Raw genomic sequence first — 18,119 nt, 5'->3', positions numbered from 1 at the left:
AGTAATACTCTTGATTTGATTATCAGCCGTGATTCTTCATGCATTAAGAATCTGCAGATAAATGAACCACTAGGTGGCAGTGATCACAGTGTGCTGAAGTGGGATTTACTCAAAGAGGTAACTACCATTAGGGGTAAAGGGAAGGGTTATTGCTTACGTAAAGGCGACTACGATGGACTGAGACAGTATTTAAATTCTATACAGTGGGACCAACTGATGATGTTACCAACAGCAAATTCAAAATGGGAAGCATTCAAAGAACTTATCTTGGAAGCTACTAGGCTTTACATACCAACTAAGCAATATTGTTCAAGGTTTAGGCCAAAATGGATGTCAGATGAACTAATGAGGCAAATGGCAGAGAAGAAAAATGCATGGGATACATACAAATTAACACATGACACAGAAGCCTATGATAGATACAAGTTGATATGCAACCAAGTTACAAAGGAGGTTAGGCAGGCGAAGGCAGATTACGAGAAATCCTTGGCAAGGGATGCAAAGAAAAACAGCAAAGAGTTCTTTACTTATGTAAACTCTAGAAGGAAGGGGATGAATCAGATTGGTCCACTTGATATTGATGGGTCAAGTGTTGATGATCCTGCTCAGGTAGCTAACAAACTAAATGAATATTTTGCATCGACATTCACACATGAGGAGTTATTCAGCGAGGGGAATGCCAGAGGTGTATTCAACTCTAGCAGTAAGCTACAGAATCTTGAAATAACTGGGAGTAAAGTGGAGGAGAAACTGTTGAAGATAAACACAAGAAAGGCACCCGGGGTGGATGGGATCTATCCAGTTATATTAAAGGAGGCAGCAAAGGAAGTAAGCAAACCCTTAGCCATAATTATGAGAGCTTCCTTGGACTCAGGGGAGGTACCCATAGACTGGAAATGTGCAAATGTGACCCTAATTCACAAAGGAGGAACAAAGGCTGACACAAGTAATTATAGACCTGTGAGCTTGACTTCTGTTCCAGGAAAATTAATGGAGGCACTGGTTAAAGACGCACTGCAGGATCATTTATACAAGACTTCAGTTATAGCTCAGACACAGCATGGTTTTGTTAAGGGGAAGTCTTGCCTGACCAACTTGATTGGATGCTATGATGCAGTCACAAAAGAACTGGATGCAGGGAATAACTTTGATATTATATACTTGGATCTTAGAAAGGCTTTTGATACTGTTGCACATGGAAGACTGCTACACAAATTGGAGCAGTGTGACATTGGAGGCAAATTGCTGCTATGGATAAAGGGGTGGTTGAGGGGGAGAAGACAGAGAGTGGTAATCAATGGACACTGCTCATCGTGGACTGATGTTATTAGTGGAGTCCCTCAGGGCTCAGTGTTGGGTCCATTATTGCTTTCTGTATTTATAAATGATATTGATGATGGTATATCGGGATTAATGTCCAAGTTTGCAGACGATACAAAGGTTGGCAGGGTTGTCAAGGACACTACTGACACTATGCTTCTGCAACAGGATCTGGAAAGGTTGAGCAGATGGGCTGAGAGGTGGCAAATGAAGTTTAACATTGACAAATGTAAAGTACTACACATGGGAAACAGCAACCCCAGAGCAACGTATCAACTCTGTGGTACTACACTGACAGTGGTAGAGAATGAAAGGGACTTGGGGGTGGTTGTGCAGGCAGATATGAAGTTCTCTGAGCAGTGCAGACGGGCTGCAAGAGTAGCTCATGGAGTATTGTCAATGATATACAGGAATTTTTCCAGCAGGGATAAGGAGGTGATTATTCCATTGTATAAGGCGATGGTCAGGCCACACCTAGAGTACTGTATACAGGTCTGGAGGCCTCATTTCAAGAAGGATTTAGAGCTGCTGGAACGAGTACAGAGAAGGGCAACAAGATTAGTGAATGGAACAAAGGGGTGCTCTTACGAAGAAAGGCTTAAGTTTTGCAAATTACAGTGTCTGGAGACTAGGCACCAGCGAGGTGATCTGATAGAGGTGTATAAAGCCTTGAATGGTTTAAGCATGCTCAATGCTGATGGGATTCTTCCTCTTGCTCAGAAAAATCACCTCAGAGGGCATAAATTCAAATTGAGGAAAGACAGATGTACGATAGACGTGCGGAAATTTGCCTTTAGCCAGCGGGTGGTTGGTTGGTGGAACAGACTTCCATCCCTTGTGGTGGAGGTTGATAGCCTAAATAAGTTTAAGGCTCAGCTGGACAGGTATTTTGAACGAACAGAGGGGTGAAGTGGAAGTGGGTTTTTTTTTTTTTTTTTTTTGGCTGATGCTGCATAAGCTTGCTTTCTTGCATCAAATGCCTCTACTAATGCTAATGCTAACACACTGACCCAGCTGGTTGAGATGCTGAGGCTTTTGCAATTACTAATGATCTTGCACAGATTGTTCATTTACCTACAAGAATACCAGACATTCCTAACCATAAAGCCAACACGCTTGATCTTTTTCTCACAAACAACCCTTCTAAGTACATGGTCGAAGTGAGAGGTCCTTTGGGCACTTCAGAACACAACTTGGTGATTGTCTCTTCTCCAATGGAACCTTTTATCTCATGACTATTCCCAACCTCGTGTTGTTTGGCATTACAAGAATGCAAAATGGGATGAATTGCAAGATTTCTTTTCTTCTTTTCCTTGGTCGGCTGTTTCAAAACTTCTGATGTCAGCATCTGCTCAGATCGTGTCAGCGAAATTATTCTTGCAGGAATGGAATCCTTTATCCCACACTCCACTTTAAAATCTCGTCCTTTATCTAAACCTTGTTTTTCCAATAAATGTGCTAAGGCTGTTCAAGAGAAGAATGTTGCATATTGTAATTGGCTTGTTTCTAATTCTTCAGTTTCATTTTCTGCCTACACCAAAGCTCGCACCAATTGTAAAGCAGTTATTAATCAGTCCAAACTAGAGTTTGAACAGGCTAAGAGTAGAAAACTTGCTTCTTGCCCTAATGGTAGCCGAGCATTCTGGTCTCTTGCCAAAGCTATTGGCCGCAACTTTTGTCCATCTCTGCTCCCACCTCTGTCCAAACAAGATGGTTCTGTTGACATTTCAGCCAAGGATAAAGCTGACCTGCTCGCATCCCATTTTTCTTCCACCTCATGTATTAATGATTTGGTAAAACACCTCCCACCATCCCCAACATGCTCCATTCAATGCCTCCTGTGATCTTCCGTCAAAAGGATGTCAGAAGGATTTTGACAAATTTTGATGCTAAGAAAGCTGCAGGTCCCGATGGTATTTCTCCACTTGTTCTCAAAACCTGTGCTCCTGAACTTACTCCTATTCTTTGCTGCTTTTTTCACTTTCTTATTCCAAAGGTGTTTTTCCTTCTGTTTGGAAATTTGCTCATATCCAGCCAGTTCCTAAAAAGGGTGACAAATCCCTCCCATCCAATTATCGTCCCATTGCAATTACTTCTACTCTTTCTAAAGTAATGGAGAAATCAATTAACCGCCAACCCTTAAACTACCTAGAAACCTTCCGTCTGATCAACGATCGCCAGTATGGATTCCGTCAGTGTCAATCCACTGGTGATATTCTGGCTTATGTTACCCATTTATGGACTAATTCAATGGAAAGATTCGGTGAAACACAAGTAGTTGCTCTTGACATCTCAAAGTCTTTTGATCGTGTTTGGCATAAAGGTCTTCTAAACAAGCTTCCATCTTATGGTTTGCCAACTGTTTTTAGTAATTGGTTATCCAGTTTTCTCTCTGATCGCTCACTGAGGGTGATGGTAGATGGCTCTCTGTCTTCTAACTTCTCCACTAATGCCGGTGTCCCCCAAGGTTCAGTTCTTTTCCCCACTCTTTTCCTCTTGTATATCAATGACCTTCTTCCATTGACTGGAAATCCTATCCATAGTTTTGCCGATGATAGCACATTGCATTCAACTTTCCATTTTGAGAAACCTTGTCCAGCTCAATCAGCTTCAAGTTCTCGAAAATCTGCTGCCAATTCCTTAAATGCCGATCTTGAGGTAATTCTCCAGTGGGGCAAAGACAACTTAGTTGATTTCAACCCTTCTAAAACTCAATCTTGTCTTTTATCTCGCAAAAAGGATTCTTCTGCTCCTATGCTTATCTTTAGTGACACTCCAATTTCTAGGCAAAATGATATATCTCTTTTGGGGATTACCCTGACTTCTAATCTCTCTCTCTTGGCACAAGCACATTACAAATATTGCTTCCTCTGCATCTAAAAAACTTGGTTTTCTCTTTCGCTCTCGGCGTTACTTTTCTTCCAAACAGCTGCTCACTCTGTATAAATCGCAAATCCGCCCTACCATGGAATATTGTTCCCACATCTGGGGTGGTGCCCGCAAATCCTCTCTCAGGCTTCTTGATTCCATTCAGAAGAGGGCAGTTAGGTTAATTAATGATTCATCTCTAACAGATTCTCTCCACTTGCTTTCTCATAGGCGCACTGTTTCTGCTGCATTCCTCTTCTACAGATACTTCCATGGGCACTGTTCTTCTGAATTGGCTTCTATAATTCCCGCTCTCTCTTTCAAAACAGTCCGAACACGTGCCGCCACCAGCCAACATCCATTTACTGTCCAACTACAAACCCACAGAACCAACTTTTCATCTTCCTCATTTATCCATTCAACTGTCGTTTTCTGGAACAACCTTCCTTCATACATATTTCCTGAAAATTACAATCTACAGAAGTTCAAGTCCAATATCAACAAATATCTTCTTTCGTCTTCTGAACCTCCAACCCAAGCACGGTACTAAGTACTATAGGTTCTAATAGCTCTCGTGTTTGGGGTTCTCATAACAAAAAAAAAAAAAAAATTAATTAATCATCAAATCAATATCAACTAAACATTCCTTTATCTGGTCATCTACCCGCTACTTCATCGGGGGCTTTGAGTGGATCGATACCCAGATTAAAGGAATGTCTCATAATTAGCAGTTTCTGTTAACTCCTTATCAGTTTTGCCATTGTATTGAGATTATTTTTGCTCTTATAAATTATTTAGTTAATTGAATATGGATAGATACAATTTAATTTGTAATATCAGAAAATTTTAATTTTTTGAAAAACTTTAATCTTAGCATTGTAATCAGCAAACTGGTGGAGGAGAAACAAAGCCCAATGGGTAATTATCGGAATAAGGGAGAAGAGTTATACTTACGGTATCTGTCCGTTGGTGGTCTGTCGGAAAAAGAGGGGTTAGTCCCGTTCTCTGTTTGTTATATAACAGGGTTGGTTTTGAGTGCGCAGCCGCGCCTATTGTTAATTGATATTGTTGCATTGTGATGCGATTTGTAAGTCATGAGATGAGAGGTCTGATTTCTATATAGGCCTGGGGTGGGGGGCTGAGTCCGGGAGGAATACTTCCGATTTATTAGAAATTACGTGGTGAAAATAATATATACACGAATTGGTTGTTTGTTATTTACATGCATTGTCTATTGTTATTTACATGAGTTAGTTGTTGCTATTTACATGAATTAGTATTTGCTATCCCTTTGGACTATGGAAACACTATTAGAAACCAAACAACCAGACTAATAAAAATATGCAACAATGAAGAAAACACAACGGAAGCAATTATAAAACTGCTAAAAACCCTCACAAAAAACAATATTCCCAACAATTACGGCAAACACCACATAAAAGCGGGCATACTGATGAACATCAAAAATCAACCGAACATCTGCACATATAATATTATTAACAATACAATAAAACAACTATAAACCAGAATCAGAATAAATGTCTAATTCATAATGCAAAAGAAAAACTACCTAAATCGAGGTCCGAATTTATTGCGCTCAGAGGAAGCTCGTCCTCTGACCGCACTATAATCCGTTATCCTATATTAACCCACCCATCCAAAAATTAAAAATCCAAAATGGTAATATAACACCATACAAAAGAACATAACTAAGATGAACGACGCAAGGTAAACATTCATTTGATAGGAGGCTGTATATATGTAAATAGCTATCCCCTAGGACAATACGGGCTGTTATGCCTTAGAAAAGCTATACCGGCCCAGTCCAAAGGGATAGCAAATTCATGCAAATAGCAACAACTAACTCATGTAAATAACAATAGACAATGCATGTAAATAACAAACAACCAATTCGTGTATATATTATTTTCACCACATAATTTCTAATAAATCGGAAGTATTCCTCCTGGCCTCAGCCCCCACCCCAGGCCTACGTAGAAATCAGACCTCTCATCTCATGACTTACAAATTGCATCACAATGCAACAATATCAATTAACAATAGTTGCGGCTGCGCACTCAAAACCAACCCTGTTATATAACAAACAGAGAACGGGACTAACCCCTCTTTTTCCGACAGACCACCAACGGACAGATACCGTAAGTATAACTCTTCTCCCTTATTCCGATAATTACCCATTGGGCTTTGTTTCTCCTCCACCAGTTTGCTGATTACAATGCTAAGATTAAAGTTTTTCTAAAAATTAAAATTATCTGATATTACAAATTAAATTGTATCTATCCATATTCAATTAACTAAATTTATAAGAGCAAAAATAATCTCAATACAATGGCAAAACTGATAAGGAGTTAACAGAAACTGCTATTATGAGACATTCCTTTAATCTGGCTATCGATCCGCTCAAAACCCCTGATGAAGTAGCGGGTAGATGACCAGGTAAAGGAATGTTTAGTTGATATTGATTTGATGATTAATTAATACTATTTAAAGTTTGTTAAAATAATTATAATTTTAACTTCATTAAGTATTGATCATATCTTTAATACCATTACCCCAGGAATAGGTTAGACTACACATTCTAACTGAATCTCCTGATCCATATACAGCTTAATACCTTTATAGAAAATAAATACCAGAAAATTGAAGTAGTTTAAACAATCAAACTATAATATATCAAGCACATATAATGTCTAATTGCCACATGGCAATAGCATTAACGTTGCAAGTGATAAATTGAAAATAGTCGTTTAGACTTATAATAATTATTTAAAAACACATATATATTTATTTTTTGTTTGCATTTCATTTTATTTTATTTATATACATGAAACTTTCTTTTTCAATTTAATAGTTGTTACAATCTATCTATTTAGACATGTTCCTTTTTGTTGAATTGTTAACTGGGATATTGTTTTTAATCTAGATCATTCCCAACACAGAGATTCACAGAATTCCCTCCATCAGCTGGCAAGGTCTGAAAGGAGTGCAAATTATGCGAGGGACTCAAATGATGAAACAAGTTCCACTACTAGTGACAGATATGAAAGAGATGTAGTAAGTTATTTTGTTTTTTTTAAAGGTATATCATTTTGAAGCTTCATAAAATGTCAGTGAACTGTGTTAAGAAAATGATGGTTTTTTCCCATTTAGTTTATTGATTATCAGTGAAGGTTACAGTGTACATCAAATAAACTGGTATTACTGTAGTTATACAAGTATTTTCTTATCCCTTAGTTTCACATATCATTTTTAAATTAAATTTGGGTTAAAATCATGCTTCTTTAGAAGACTGCTGACAACAGTTCTGTGAATTGGGATTATATTATGTGTGCTACTTGTTGCCTCTATATAAATATACCTAAAGCTTCCATGACAGCCGAAGGGGATGCATTTTTGTGTTCATTATAAAAGGTATGAGGAAATTAAGTGCCAAATTGCCATTCTGATGAGGTTGTATGAGGACTTGAAAAAACGACACTTGGAATAGGAGCAGTCTGTGTCTGCCAGGAGTTAATGACATCTTAATGCACTTATCTTAGCGCATGGAAGGTGATATTGTTGCAGATGTTGATACTAATCATATTAACAGTAGGGGATCAGTAATAGTAGTAGTAGTGGCATGTGATGCAAGAAAGCAAGTGTATGAGCTTATGCAGCATCAGCCAAAAAAAAAAAAAAAATCACACCAATCCCTCCAAATGCCTGTCCAGTTCCTCCTTAAATTTATTTAACCTGTCAACTTCCACGACGACAGATGGAAGTTTGTTCCAGCAATTAACCACCCACTGGCTAAAGGCAAATTTCCGCACATCTATTCTACATCTGTCTTTTCTTAATTTGAATTTATGCCCCCTTAGGTTCGTAATCTGAACAAGTGGAAGGATCCCATCAGAATTCAGCGTGCTCAACCCATTCAAGCCTTATACACCTTAATCAGATCACCGCGCAAGTGCCTAGTCTCCAGCCACTGCAGTTTGCAGAACTTAAGCCTCTCTTGGTAAGAGAATCCCTTCATTCCCCTCACCAATCTTGTTGCCCTTCTCTGTACACGCTCAAGTAAATCTACATCCTTCCTAAAATGAGGCCTCCAGACCTGTACACAGTACTCAAGGCGTGGCCTGACCATTGCCTTATATAGAGGGACAATCACCTCCTTCTCCCTGCTTGCAAAATTCCTATATATCATGGACAAAACCCCATGACCTGCCCTGGCAGCCTGTCTGCATTGCTCAGAAAACTTCATATCTGACTGCACAATTACTCCCAGGTCTTTTTCATTTTCTACCACCTTAAGTGTAGTACCACACAGTTGGTACGTTTCTCTGGGGTTACTTCTGCCTATATGCAGTACTTTGCATTTGTCAAGGTTAAACTTCAGTTGCCACTTCTTAGCCCATTTGCCCAAATTATCTAGATCCTGTTGCAGTAGCACACTGCCATTGCTGTCATTAACAACCTTGCCAACCTTTGTATCATCTGCAAACTTCGACAGTAAGCCTGATATACCTTCATCAATATCATTGATAAATATACAAAACAACAGTGGACCTAACACCGAACCCTGTGGGACTCCACTAATAACATTAGTCCATGAAGAGCAGCACCCATTGATTACCATCCTCTGTCTTCTCCCACTTAACCATCCTTTTATCCCTTGTAGCAACTTACCCTTAACACCATTCTGCTCCAATTTGTACAATAGTATTCCATGCGCAACAGTGTCAAAAGCTTTCCTGAAATCCAAATATATGATATCAAAATTATTTTTTGCATCCAGTTCCTTTGTAACCACATCATAATATCCTATCAAATATGTCAGACAAGACTTTCCCTTAACAAACCCATGCTGTGTCTGAATTATTGCTGCAGTCTTGTCTAGATGATCCTGCAATGCATCTTTAACCAGTGACTCCACTATTTTACCCGGAACAGAAGTTAAACTAACTGGTCTGTAATTATTCGTGTCACCCTTCGATCCCCCTTTGTGAATTGGGGATACATTTGCACATCTCCAGTCCGTGGGGACCTCCACTGAATCCAAGGATGCTCTCATAATTATGGCTAAGGGTTTGCTTAGTTGCTTTGCCGCCTCCTTTAATATAACTGGATAGATCCCATCCACCCCAGGTGCTTTTCTTATGTTTAACTTCAACAATTTCTCCTCCACTTTGCTTTCAGTTATTAGAAAATCATTAAGTATCCTGCTACAATTTGATAACCTTCTGCCATTTTTAAACCTTAATAATTCCTCATGTGTGGATGTAGATGCAAAATACTCATTCAGTTTGTTTGCTATCTGAGCAGGATCATCAACCGTCGAACCATCAATGTCAAGTGGACCAATCAGATTCATCCCCTTACTTTTAGAGTTTATATAAGTAAAGAAATCCTTGCTGTTTTTCTTAGCATCTTTTGCCAAGGATTTCTCGTAATCTGCCTTAGGGTATTACATGATTAGTAGAAGGTAAAAGATAGGTCCTAGTTTCTGAATTGATTCTGAATAATTGCTAATTTACTAATTCCTATGACCTTATTTGGTTGTCCTGCAATATAAACAGAAAATACCTTTGTTTTATTTTAAGTGTAGTTACTGGGGAGCATCTAATTCTATCATGTTTTAGTTGCTATAATAATCAATAGCCTGTGGCTTCAGTGTTTGGCTAATACTAATATATTATAATTAATTTAAAAAGTTTTAACTGTAAATATTTTATAATCTTTTATTTTATAATAAACATCCTTTTCAATTGGTTGGTGTTTACAGGAATTTATACATACCCAGTTCCCACTCTCAAATATTTCCTCAACCATTTGATGACAACTTTCTACAAAAACATGTTAGAGAGGCAACAAGAGAAAGCAGTACTCTTGATCTGATTATCAGCAGTGATTCTTCATGCATTAAGGATCTTCAGATAATGGAACAACAGTAATCATGATGTATTTAATGAGAATTTACTCAAAGATATAACTGTTGTTAAGAGTAAAGGAAAGGGGCTTTGCTTTTGTAAAGAAGACTACAACAGGACCTCGTTATAATGTGGTTCGCTTTATGCTGATTCGCTATAACACTATTCTTATATTATAACCCATATCTGCTCTTTTACGCAAATCACTATACTGCTCTTTTACAGATTGCATTTTTGGCATATTTAATGAAATCGTTTCATTTGATGGAGTCGATAGCTTGAAAATGAATAGCAAAACAGCAAACATTACCCACACGGACTTGAGAAATTTTCCCACGCTCAGTGAAATTTTCTCACACGTTAATTTAATTGCAGTACAGTGACTTGTTACGTAGTTCCGAGATCAACATTTTAAAAAATTATCAAGTATATTGCTTGTAATATTTGCGTTACGTGTATTTATCTGAAGTCTAGGCATCGCTCAGTATAGTATTAGACATCGTGCATAACAGACAGTTTACTTGAACATTGTATCATAATTAATGCAACCAACGCAATTACATTTTTGAAGAGTTAATAATAAGAATGAAAAAGCAACAACGTCTGTAAGCAGTACGAATACTATATATGTAACAAAGACTGAATTTGAAAATTAAATTAGATGTTTTGAAGGGAGTTGATTCCAGTCAACGACAAGCGGATGTGCCATAATTTAGGACTGGCAAGTTTAACTGTAAGAACAATTATAAAAAATAAAGAATTAATTTTAGTAGTGGGAAAGACAGCTGTTCCACTGCAAGGGACTAGGCCGGCTATTAGGATTGAAATGGAGAGGCTTTAACTAATTTTATTGAAGATAATATCCAATGCAGAATTCAGTTAAGTTAAATATTATGAGAGAGAGAGAGAGAGAGAGAGAGAGAGAGAGAGAGAGAGAGAGAGAGAGAGAGAGAGAGAGATTAGCCTATATGATTATCTGAAGAAAACTCACCTAAAAAAAAATGTGGAACCACTTAAAACTAGCAAAGGCTGTTTTTTTTTTTTTTTTTATGAAAACCCCAAACACGAAAGGTATCAAAACCTATAGTACTTAGTACCGTGCATGGGTTGAAGGAGAAGTATGGGGGGAGGGGGATGCCAGAAACTTTGCTCTAGAGACTAAACATGGGTTTCACCACTTCAAGCCTCCAATAAGCAAAGTGGTGGTATTTCACCGGTTGATGAAAGTTGATGAAATAGATTTAAAATCCAGGGAGAAGTCGCAAGTGCAGATCAAGGAGCCGAAACTTTCAAAAAAGAACTTTTTAAAATTATTGATGAGAGATATTATGTGTTATACTTCTAAACAAGTTTTTAACATAGATGAAGCAGAACTTTTTTGGAAACAAATGCCTAAAAGAAGTTTCACATTGAAAGAAGAAAAAAACATCCAGCTTTCAAAGCGGTGAAGGATCGGTTGTCTTTATTGTTGGGTGGTAACGCTGCAGGGGATTTAAAATTAAAACCCTTTTAGTTTACTAGGAAGAGGGCCAAAGTACAACCCAAAATCGACACATTTTTCATGATTAAATTCATCAATTAAATTAAATCAATTAAAATCAGTTAAATTCATGATTTTAATTGGAATTTAATTTTGATTTTAATTTTTAAGTTTAATTTTGATACGTAAGTAGTTACCACACAATTATATACATGTGTAATGCAGAATATTTTATATGTACAAATATTTGAATATTAAATATTTTAACCAAAATTTGTGCAACTTTTCACTACCGTTTATTATTGATTAGGAAATATCCTATGGCACTGACCGCAACTCACAAATACATATGTTACCTTATGGGACTGTGGCACTCGCTTAGCGTGGATTCGCTTATCGCTCTGTTTTTCCGGAACGAATTATCAGCGTTAAGCGGGCGTCTCCTGTATAATGATTTTAGATAGTTTTTAAATTCTTTCTCAATGGGTAGAACTGAAGATGCTACCAACTGTAAATTCTAAGTGGGAAGCATTCAGGGAAGTAACTATAGAAGCTACTGAGCTTTTTATACCAACTAAGAGGCATGGTTCCACATTTATCCTTAAATGGAAGTTAGATGAATGTAGATGAGAGCAGTGGCAGAGAAGAAAGATGCAGGGGATGATTATAAATTAGTAGGATGGCAAGAACACAAACTTGAAACAAGTACAAACTAGTCTAGAATCACTGCGAAGGTTACACAAGCTAACGAATACAAGGAAAAGTAGCAGAGCATTCTTTGCTTATGTTTACGCAAGAAGGAAAAGGATTGAGTCACTTTGGTCCACTTAATGACACATTAATGACATAACTATTGATTGATCCAGTTCATCAATAGTTTCTGACAAACTCAGATATTTTACATATACAGTCGAACTTGGTTATAACAAGCATCAGAGGACCGACAAAATTTCCTTGTTACAACCGTTACTTGCTATATCCGTGATAGCAGAGATGGGGAAACCCCTGGGGCCATTCAACAATGAACACTTTATATTAGTGATGAGTTAAGTCTACCTCCTATTTTTTTTTAAATTCTCAATAACGTGATAAAAAGATAGATTCAAAAAACAAAAGAAATATTAGAAAGAAAAAAATAATATAAGTATATACCTACATATTATTTGCATTAATATGCTTTTATAAACTTCAATACACTTAATATTAAACAATTTATTTCTCTGTAATTAAAAACAATACTATTTTATAATAAACACAGATTCATTTATTTATGAATCTTAAAATTGGTGTTTGTTTTAAAGATTTCACTTTGATATTTCTTAAGTTTCCCCTCAATGCGTTAAAAGTCTCGTCACTTGCCTCAGTTCCTTAAAAAAAATTGACTAATGTGTCCATTTCACCTTGAGATTGTCAGCACTGACTTTGATTCACTTTCAATTGTCATCATATCATTATCACAACCATCGTCATTATCGTCTTTGTTGAGCACAGCATCTACAATGTCACTCTGCAGGAAGACCACTAGTTAATAAGTTGTCATTGACTCGTACAAATTCATCAATGTTATCTGTATTAAAATCTAAAACGTTGTTATGTAGCAACCATTTGGATAATGGTAAGTTGTTTTCTTTGTTTCCATCTTGTTCATCTACAATTGAAATTTCATTTGAATTTAATTTAGATTTCTTGAAGCAATTCGATATGGTTGTCGAAGTAACGTTGTTCCATGCATCATTTAATAAATTTATAGCATCCAATATCGATATAGACTCGGTAAGTTTCTGTTCTCCTTGACAGATCAGATGTAGAACTAGAAATCTTTTTAAAATCCTTTCAAACTCTTGATTACACCTATGTCCATTGGTTGTAAAATTGATGTCACATTGGGAGGCAGAAACACTAGCTTAATGTTGGACAAATTTTGAATCTGGGGATGTGCAGGACAGTTATCAACTAACAATAAAATATTTTTCTTCTTTTTGAATAGTTCCTAATTCCAATAATTTATGTATTGCCGAAAAATATTCAAAGTCATCCAAGCTTTCTTGTTTGCAGTGTAATCCACAGGAACTTTCCTTAGTTTTTAGAAACACCAAGGTTGTAATGAGTTTCCGAAAACAAACAGGTATTTTTTATCAGTTCTGGTCATATTTGCAAATACCAGCACCATCAAGCAAGCCTTTGATTGATTTTTTTTCCACCAACACATTTCCCCACTTTGAAATTAAATATTTGTCAGGTGTGAAATTATAAAAAAAAAGTCATATTTCCTTGGCATTGCAGTAGTAATAATAATAGAGGCATGTGATGCAAGAAAGCAAGCATATCAGCTTATGTAGCATCAGCCAAAAATAAAAAACAATTTCTTAATCACACGCTGGCTAAAGGCAAAGTTGTAGAACAGATGTAGTAGTAGTAGTAGTGACATGTGATGCAAGAAAGCAAGTGTATGAGCTTATGCAGCATCAGCCAAAAAAAAAAAAAAAAAAATTACACCATTCCCTCCAAATGCCTGTCCAGTTCCTCCTTAAATTTATTCAACCTATCAACTTCTACGACAGATGGAAGTTTGTTCCAGCAATTAACCACCCGCTGGCTAAAGGCAAATTTCTGCACATCTATTCTGCATCTGTCCTTTCCTAATTTCAATATATGCCCCCTCACGTTCGTAATCTGAACAAGTGGAAGGATCCCATCAGAATTCAGCGTGCTCAACCCATTCAAGCCTTATACACCTTAATCAGATCACCGCGCAAGTGCCTAGTCTCCAGCCACTGCAGTTTGCAGAACTTAAGCCTCTCCTGGTAAGAGAATCCCTTCATTCCCCTCACCAATCTTGTTGCCCTTCTCTGTACACGCTCAAGTAAATCTACATCCTTCCTAAAATGAGGCCTCCAGACCTGTACGCAGTACTCAAGCCGTGGCCTGACCATTGCCTTATATAGAGGGACAATCACCTCCTTCTCCCTGCTTGCAAAATTCCTATATATCATTGACAAAACCCCATGACCTGCCCTGGCAGCCTGTCTGCATTGCACAGAAAACTTCATATCTGACTGCACAATTACTCCCAGGTCTTTTTCATTTTCTACCACCTTAAGTGTAGTACCACACAGTTGGTACGTTTCTCTGGGGTTACTTCTGCCTATATGCAGTACTTTGCATCTGTCAAGGTTAAACTTCAGTTGCCACTTCTTAGCCCATTTGCCCAAATTATCTAGATCCTGTTGCAGTAGCACACTGCCATTGCTGTCATTAACAACCTTGCCAACCTTTGTATCATCTGCAAACTTCGACAGTAAGCCTGATATACCTTCATCAATATCATTGATAAATATACAAAACAACAGTGGACCCAACACCGAACCCTGTGGGACTCCACTAATAACATTAGTCCACGAAGGCAGCACCCATTGATTACCACCCTCTATCTTCTCCCACTTAACCATCCTTTTATTCATTGTAGCAACTTACCCTTAATACCATTCTGCTCCAATTTGTACAATAGTCTTCCATGCGCAACAGTGTCAAAAGCTTTCCTGAAATCCGAATATATGATATCAAAATTATATTTTGCATCCAGTTCCTTAGTAACTACATCATAATATCCTATCAAATTCGTCAGACAAGACTTTCCCTTAACAAACCCATGCTGTGTCTGAATTATTGCTGCAGTCTTGTCTAGATGATCCTGCAATGATCCTGCAATGCAACCATGGATATCAGACGAGTGCCTCGACCTCGTGGACAAACGGAAACAGGCAAAGTTGGTCGACTTTGAACGGTACCGGCAGCTAAACCGAGAAGTCCGACAAAGAATGACAGCAGAAAGAGAAGCATACTGGAACCAAGTGGCAGACGATCTTGAAGTGGCGGCATCCAAAACCGCACCCTCGGATGTCTGAGTGGAAAGACCAAATTGACTAGTGACAACATCAAGAATGCTGATGGGACCTTCGTGCGATCACCATCCGAACGCCTGCAACGGTGGAGTGAATTCTTCAAAGCTTTGTATAATCACGACCCACCTCAGGGACCGCCAGCAACAGCACTTTCGATCGACCCCCCTGAGGTCTCCATGGTCGATTTGAGCCTACAGTAGAAGAAGTGAAAGCAGCCATACAATCCCTGAAGAATGGCAGGGCACCAGGAGTGGACCAAGTCATCACAGAAGCGATCAAAGCCGGGGGAGATGTACTGCTTCGCCGACTACACTCACTCCTCAAAACCATCTGGTGCACTGAACAAATTCCGTTAACATGGAGGAAAGCCATTATCGTACCGATCCACAAGAAAGGTGATAACCGGGACTGCAAGAACTACCGTGGCATCAGCCTCCTTTCCATAATCGCAAAGGTCTTTATGAAGATCATCCAGTCAAGACTGCAAAAACATCGCGAGCAAACCAGTCGAGAAGAACAGGCAGGATTTAGACCCGGGCGAGGATGCTGTGATCAAATCTTTGCCATTCGTCAGCTGATGGAGGAGAGGATCCGGTGTGGACAGCGAACCGTCATTGTTTTCATTGACTTTAAGTCTGCTTTCGACTGTGTCCACCGGCCTGCCTTATGGAAACTACTAGAGGTTGAACATGTACCTCGAAAAGTCATCACACTCCTCCAAACTGCATACAATGGTTTAACCAGCCAGGTGCGCATCCAGAACGATTTATCTGAGGAATTTACCATCCAAACTGGAGTCCGCCAAGGGGATGTAGCCTCCCCGTTGCTTTTCAACATCATGGTCGAGACCATTATGAGGCAAGCATTCAGAAACAGACAGGGCATACAATATGACAAGGATCACTATGTGACTGACCTGATGTTTGCTGATGATAGTGCTATCCTTGCCGGTAACGACGCTGAAGCCACGGACATCCTCTACGACATTGCCCGCATTGCCTGGCCATACGGTTTGAAGATCAATGCTGGTAAGACAAAGGCCCTGACAACAGATGGGTCGCAAGCCACCATCTATCTCGAAGGCGTCCAGATCGAGCAAGTGCAGGACTTTAAATACCTTGGGTCGCTGGTCCAGGAGAAGAAAGTTGCATCCACCATGGAAATCCACAGCAGAATTGGACAGGCGGCCACTGCGTTCGCCTCGCTCAAATGGTGTCTGTGGAAGAGGACCAACATTTCCACCAAGACTAAAATCCGACTCTTCCGGACTTTGATCCTGCCCATTCTTCTTTACGGATCGGAAACATGGATTTGTCTCAAGTTAGATTTGAACAAACTTGAGGTATTCCAAATGCGATGCCTGCGGCAGATCTTGGGCATCTCTCTTCGCGACCGCATCACTAATGATACCATCCGCGCCAGATGCCAACAGCAACCAACCATTGCCGAACAAATCCAGAAGTGAAGGCTCAGATGGTTTGGCCACGTATGTAGAATGGGCACGAACAGAATACCATCCACACTCCTTTGGAGACAACGACCCACCCAATGGAGCATCCAACGGACCGCGCCTAGGAAAACGTGGGCCAAGCAAGTGGAAGATGACTTGAAGAGCCGACGCCTCGACCTTAACCAGGCCAGGACTGAAGCCATGGATCGTAAGGTATGGAAGAACATCACAGAGCAAGTCCGAAACCCTGCGGCACCTACAGCAGCATACTGGTTGCATGGCCAACCGCCTCCCCCAGCTGCCAGCTAAGGACCAAAGAAGAAGAAGAATAGAAACAGGTGCAGGTATACTTGCGTGTACACCAATGCTAGGAGTTTAGTAAATAAATTTGATGAATTTGAGGTATTGCTCAAAACATCAAAGGCAGATATTGTTGGGATATCAGAGAAGTGGTGTCACACAGATATAAGGGATGCAGAACTGCAATTTGGGGAGTACAACGTCTACAGAAAGAATAGACAGGATAGGAAGGGGGAGGGGTTATGCTATTAGTTAAGAAACACATAAAACCAAGAAAGTGAAGCCAGTCAACATCGCTGGACAGTGCAGTGTTCAGTCAGTTTGGTGTGACATAAGCATTGGGAGATCAAAATTGAGAGTTAGGAGTGTGCTATAGGCCTAATGACTCTGATGAGTATAATAATGAACTGTACAGGGAAATAGAGTGGGCCAGTAAATCAGAGAGTCTTATAATGGGAGAATTTAATTTCCCAGATATTGACTGGAATTTGGGGGCTGGTTACTCACGCACTACCAGGGCTTGTGTGGATTTATTGGATGATTGTTTTCAACATCAGCATGTTCGGGAGGCAACTAGAGGGAGTAATACTCTTGATTCGATTATCAGCAGTGATTCTTCATGCATTAAGAATCTGCAGATAAGTGAACCACTAGGTGGCAGTGATCACAGTGTGCTGAAGTGGGATTTACTCAAAGAGGTAACTACCATTAGGGGTAAAGGGAAGGGTTATTGCTTCCGTAAAGGCGACTACGATGGACTGAGACAGTATTTAAATTCTATACAGTGGGACCAACTGATGATGTTACCAACAGCAAATTCAAAATGGGAAGCATTCAAAGAACTTATCTTGGAAGCTACTAGGCTTTAC

At 39.0% G+C, this 18,119-nt stretch overlaps 1 protein-coding gene across 4 annotated transcripts in view; it reads left to right on the top strand.

Annotated features, from left to right (window-relative positions):
* Window positions 1-18,119, top strand: part of LOC150077632 (epidermal growth factor receptor kinase substrate 8-like) — a 432,910-nt gene that overhangs the window by 297,247 nt on the left and 117,544 nt on the right. For all 4 annotated transcript variants that reach the window (XM_090384186.1, XM_090384185.1, XM_090384188.1 and 1 more), the window contains one exon: window positions 7,133-7,263. In XM_090384186.1, coding sequence (XP_090240312.1) covers window positions 7,133-7,263 — 131 coding nt within the window. The remainder of the gene's footprint in view (window positions 1-7,132; window positions 7,264-18,119) is intronic.

The sequence above is a fragment of the Mastigoproctus giganteus genome, chromosome 11, assembly GCF_048544385.1.
Source record: "Mastigoproctus giganteus isolate SK-2022 chromosome 11, ASM4854438v1, whole genome shotgun sequence".
In the NCBI taxonomy this organism is placed as follows: domain Eukaryota; kingdom Metazoa; phylum Arthropoda; class Arachnida; order Uropygi; family Thelyphonidae; genus Mastigoproctus; species Mastigoproctus giganteus.
The sequence above is the reverse complement of the archived record's forward strand: the minus strand, read 5'-3'. Positions and strand labels throughout refer to the sequence as shown.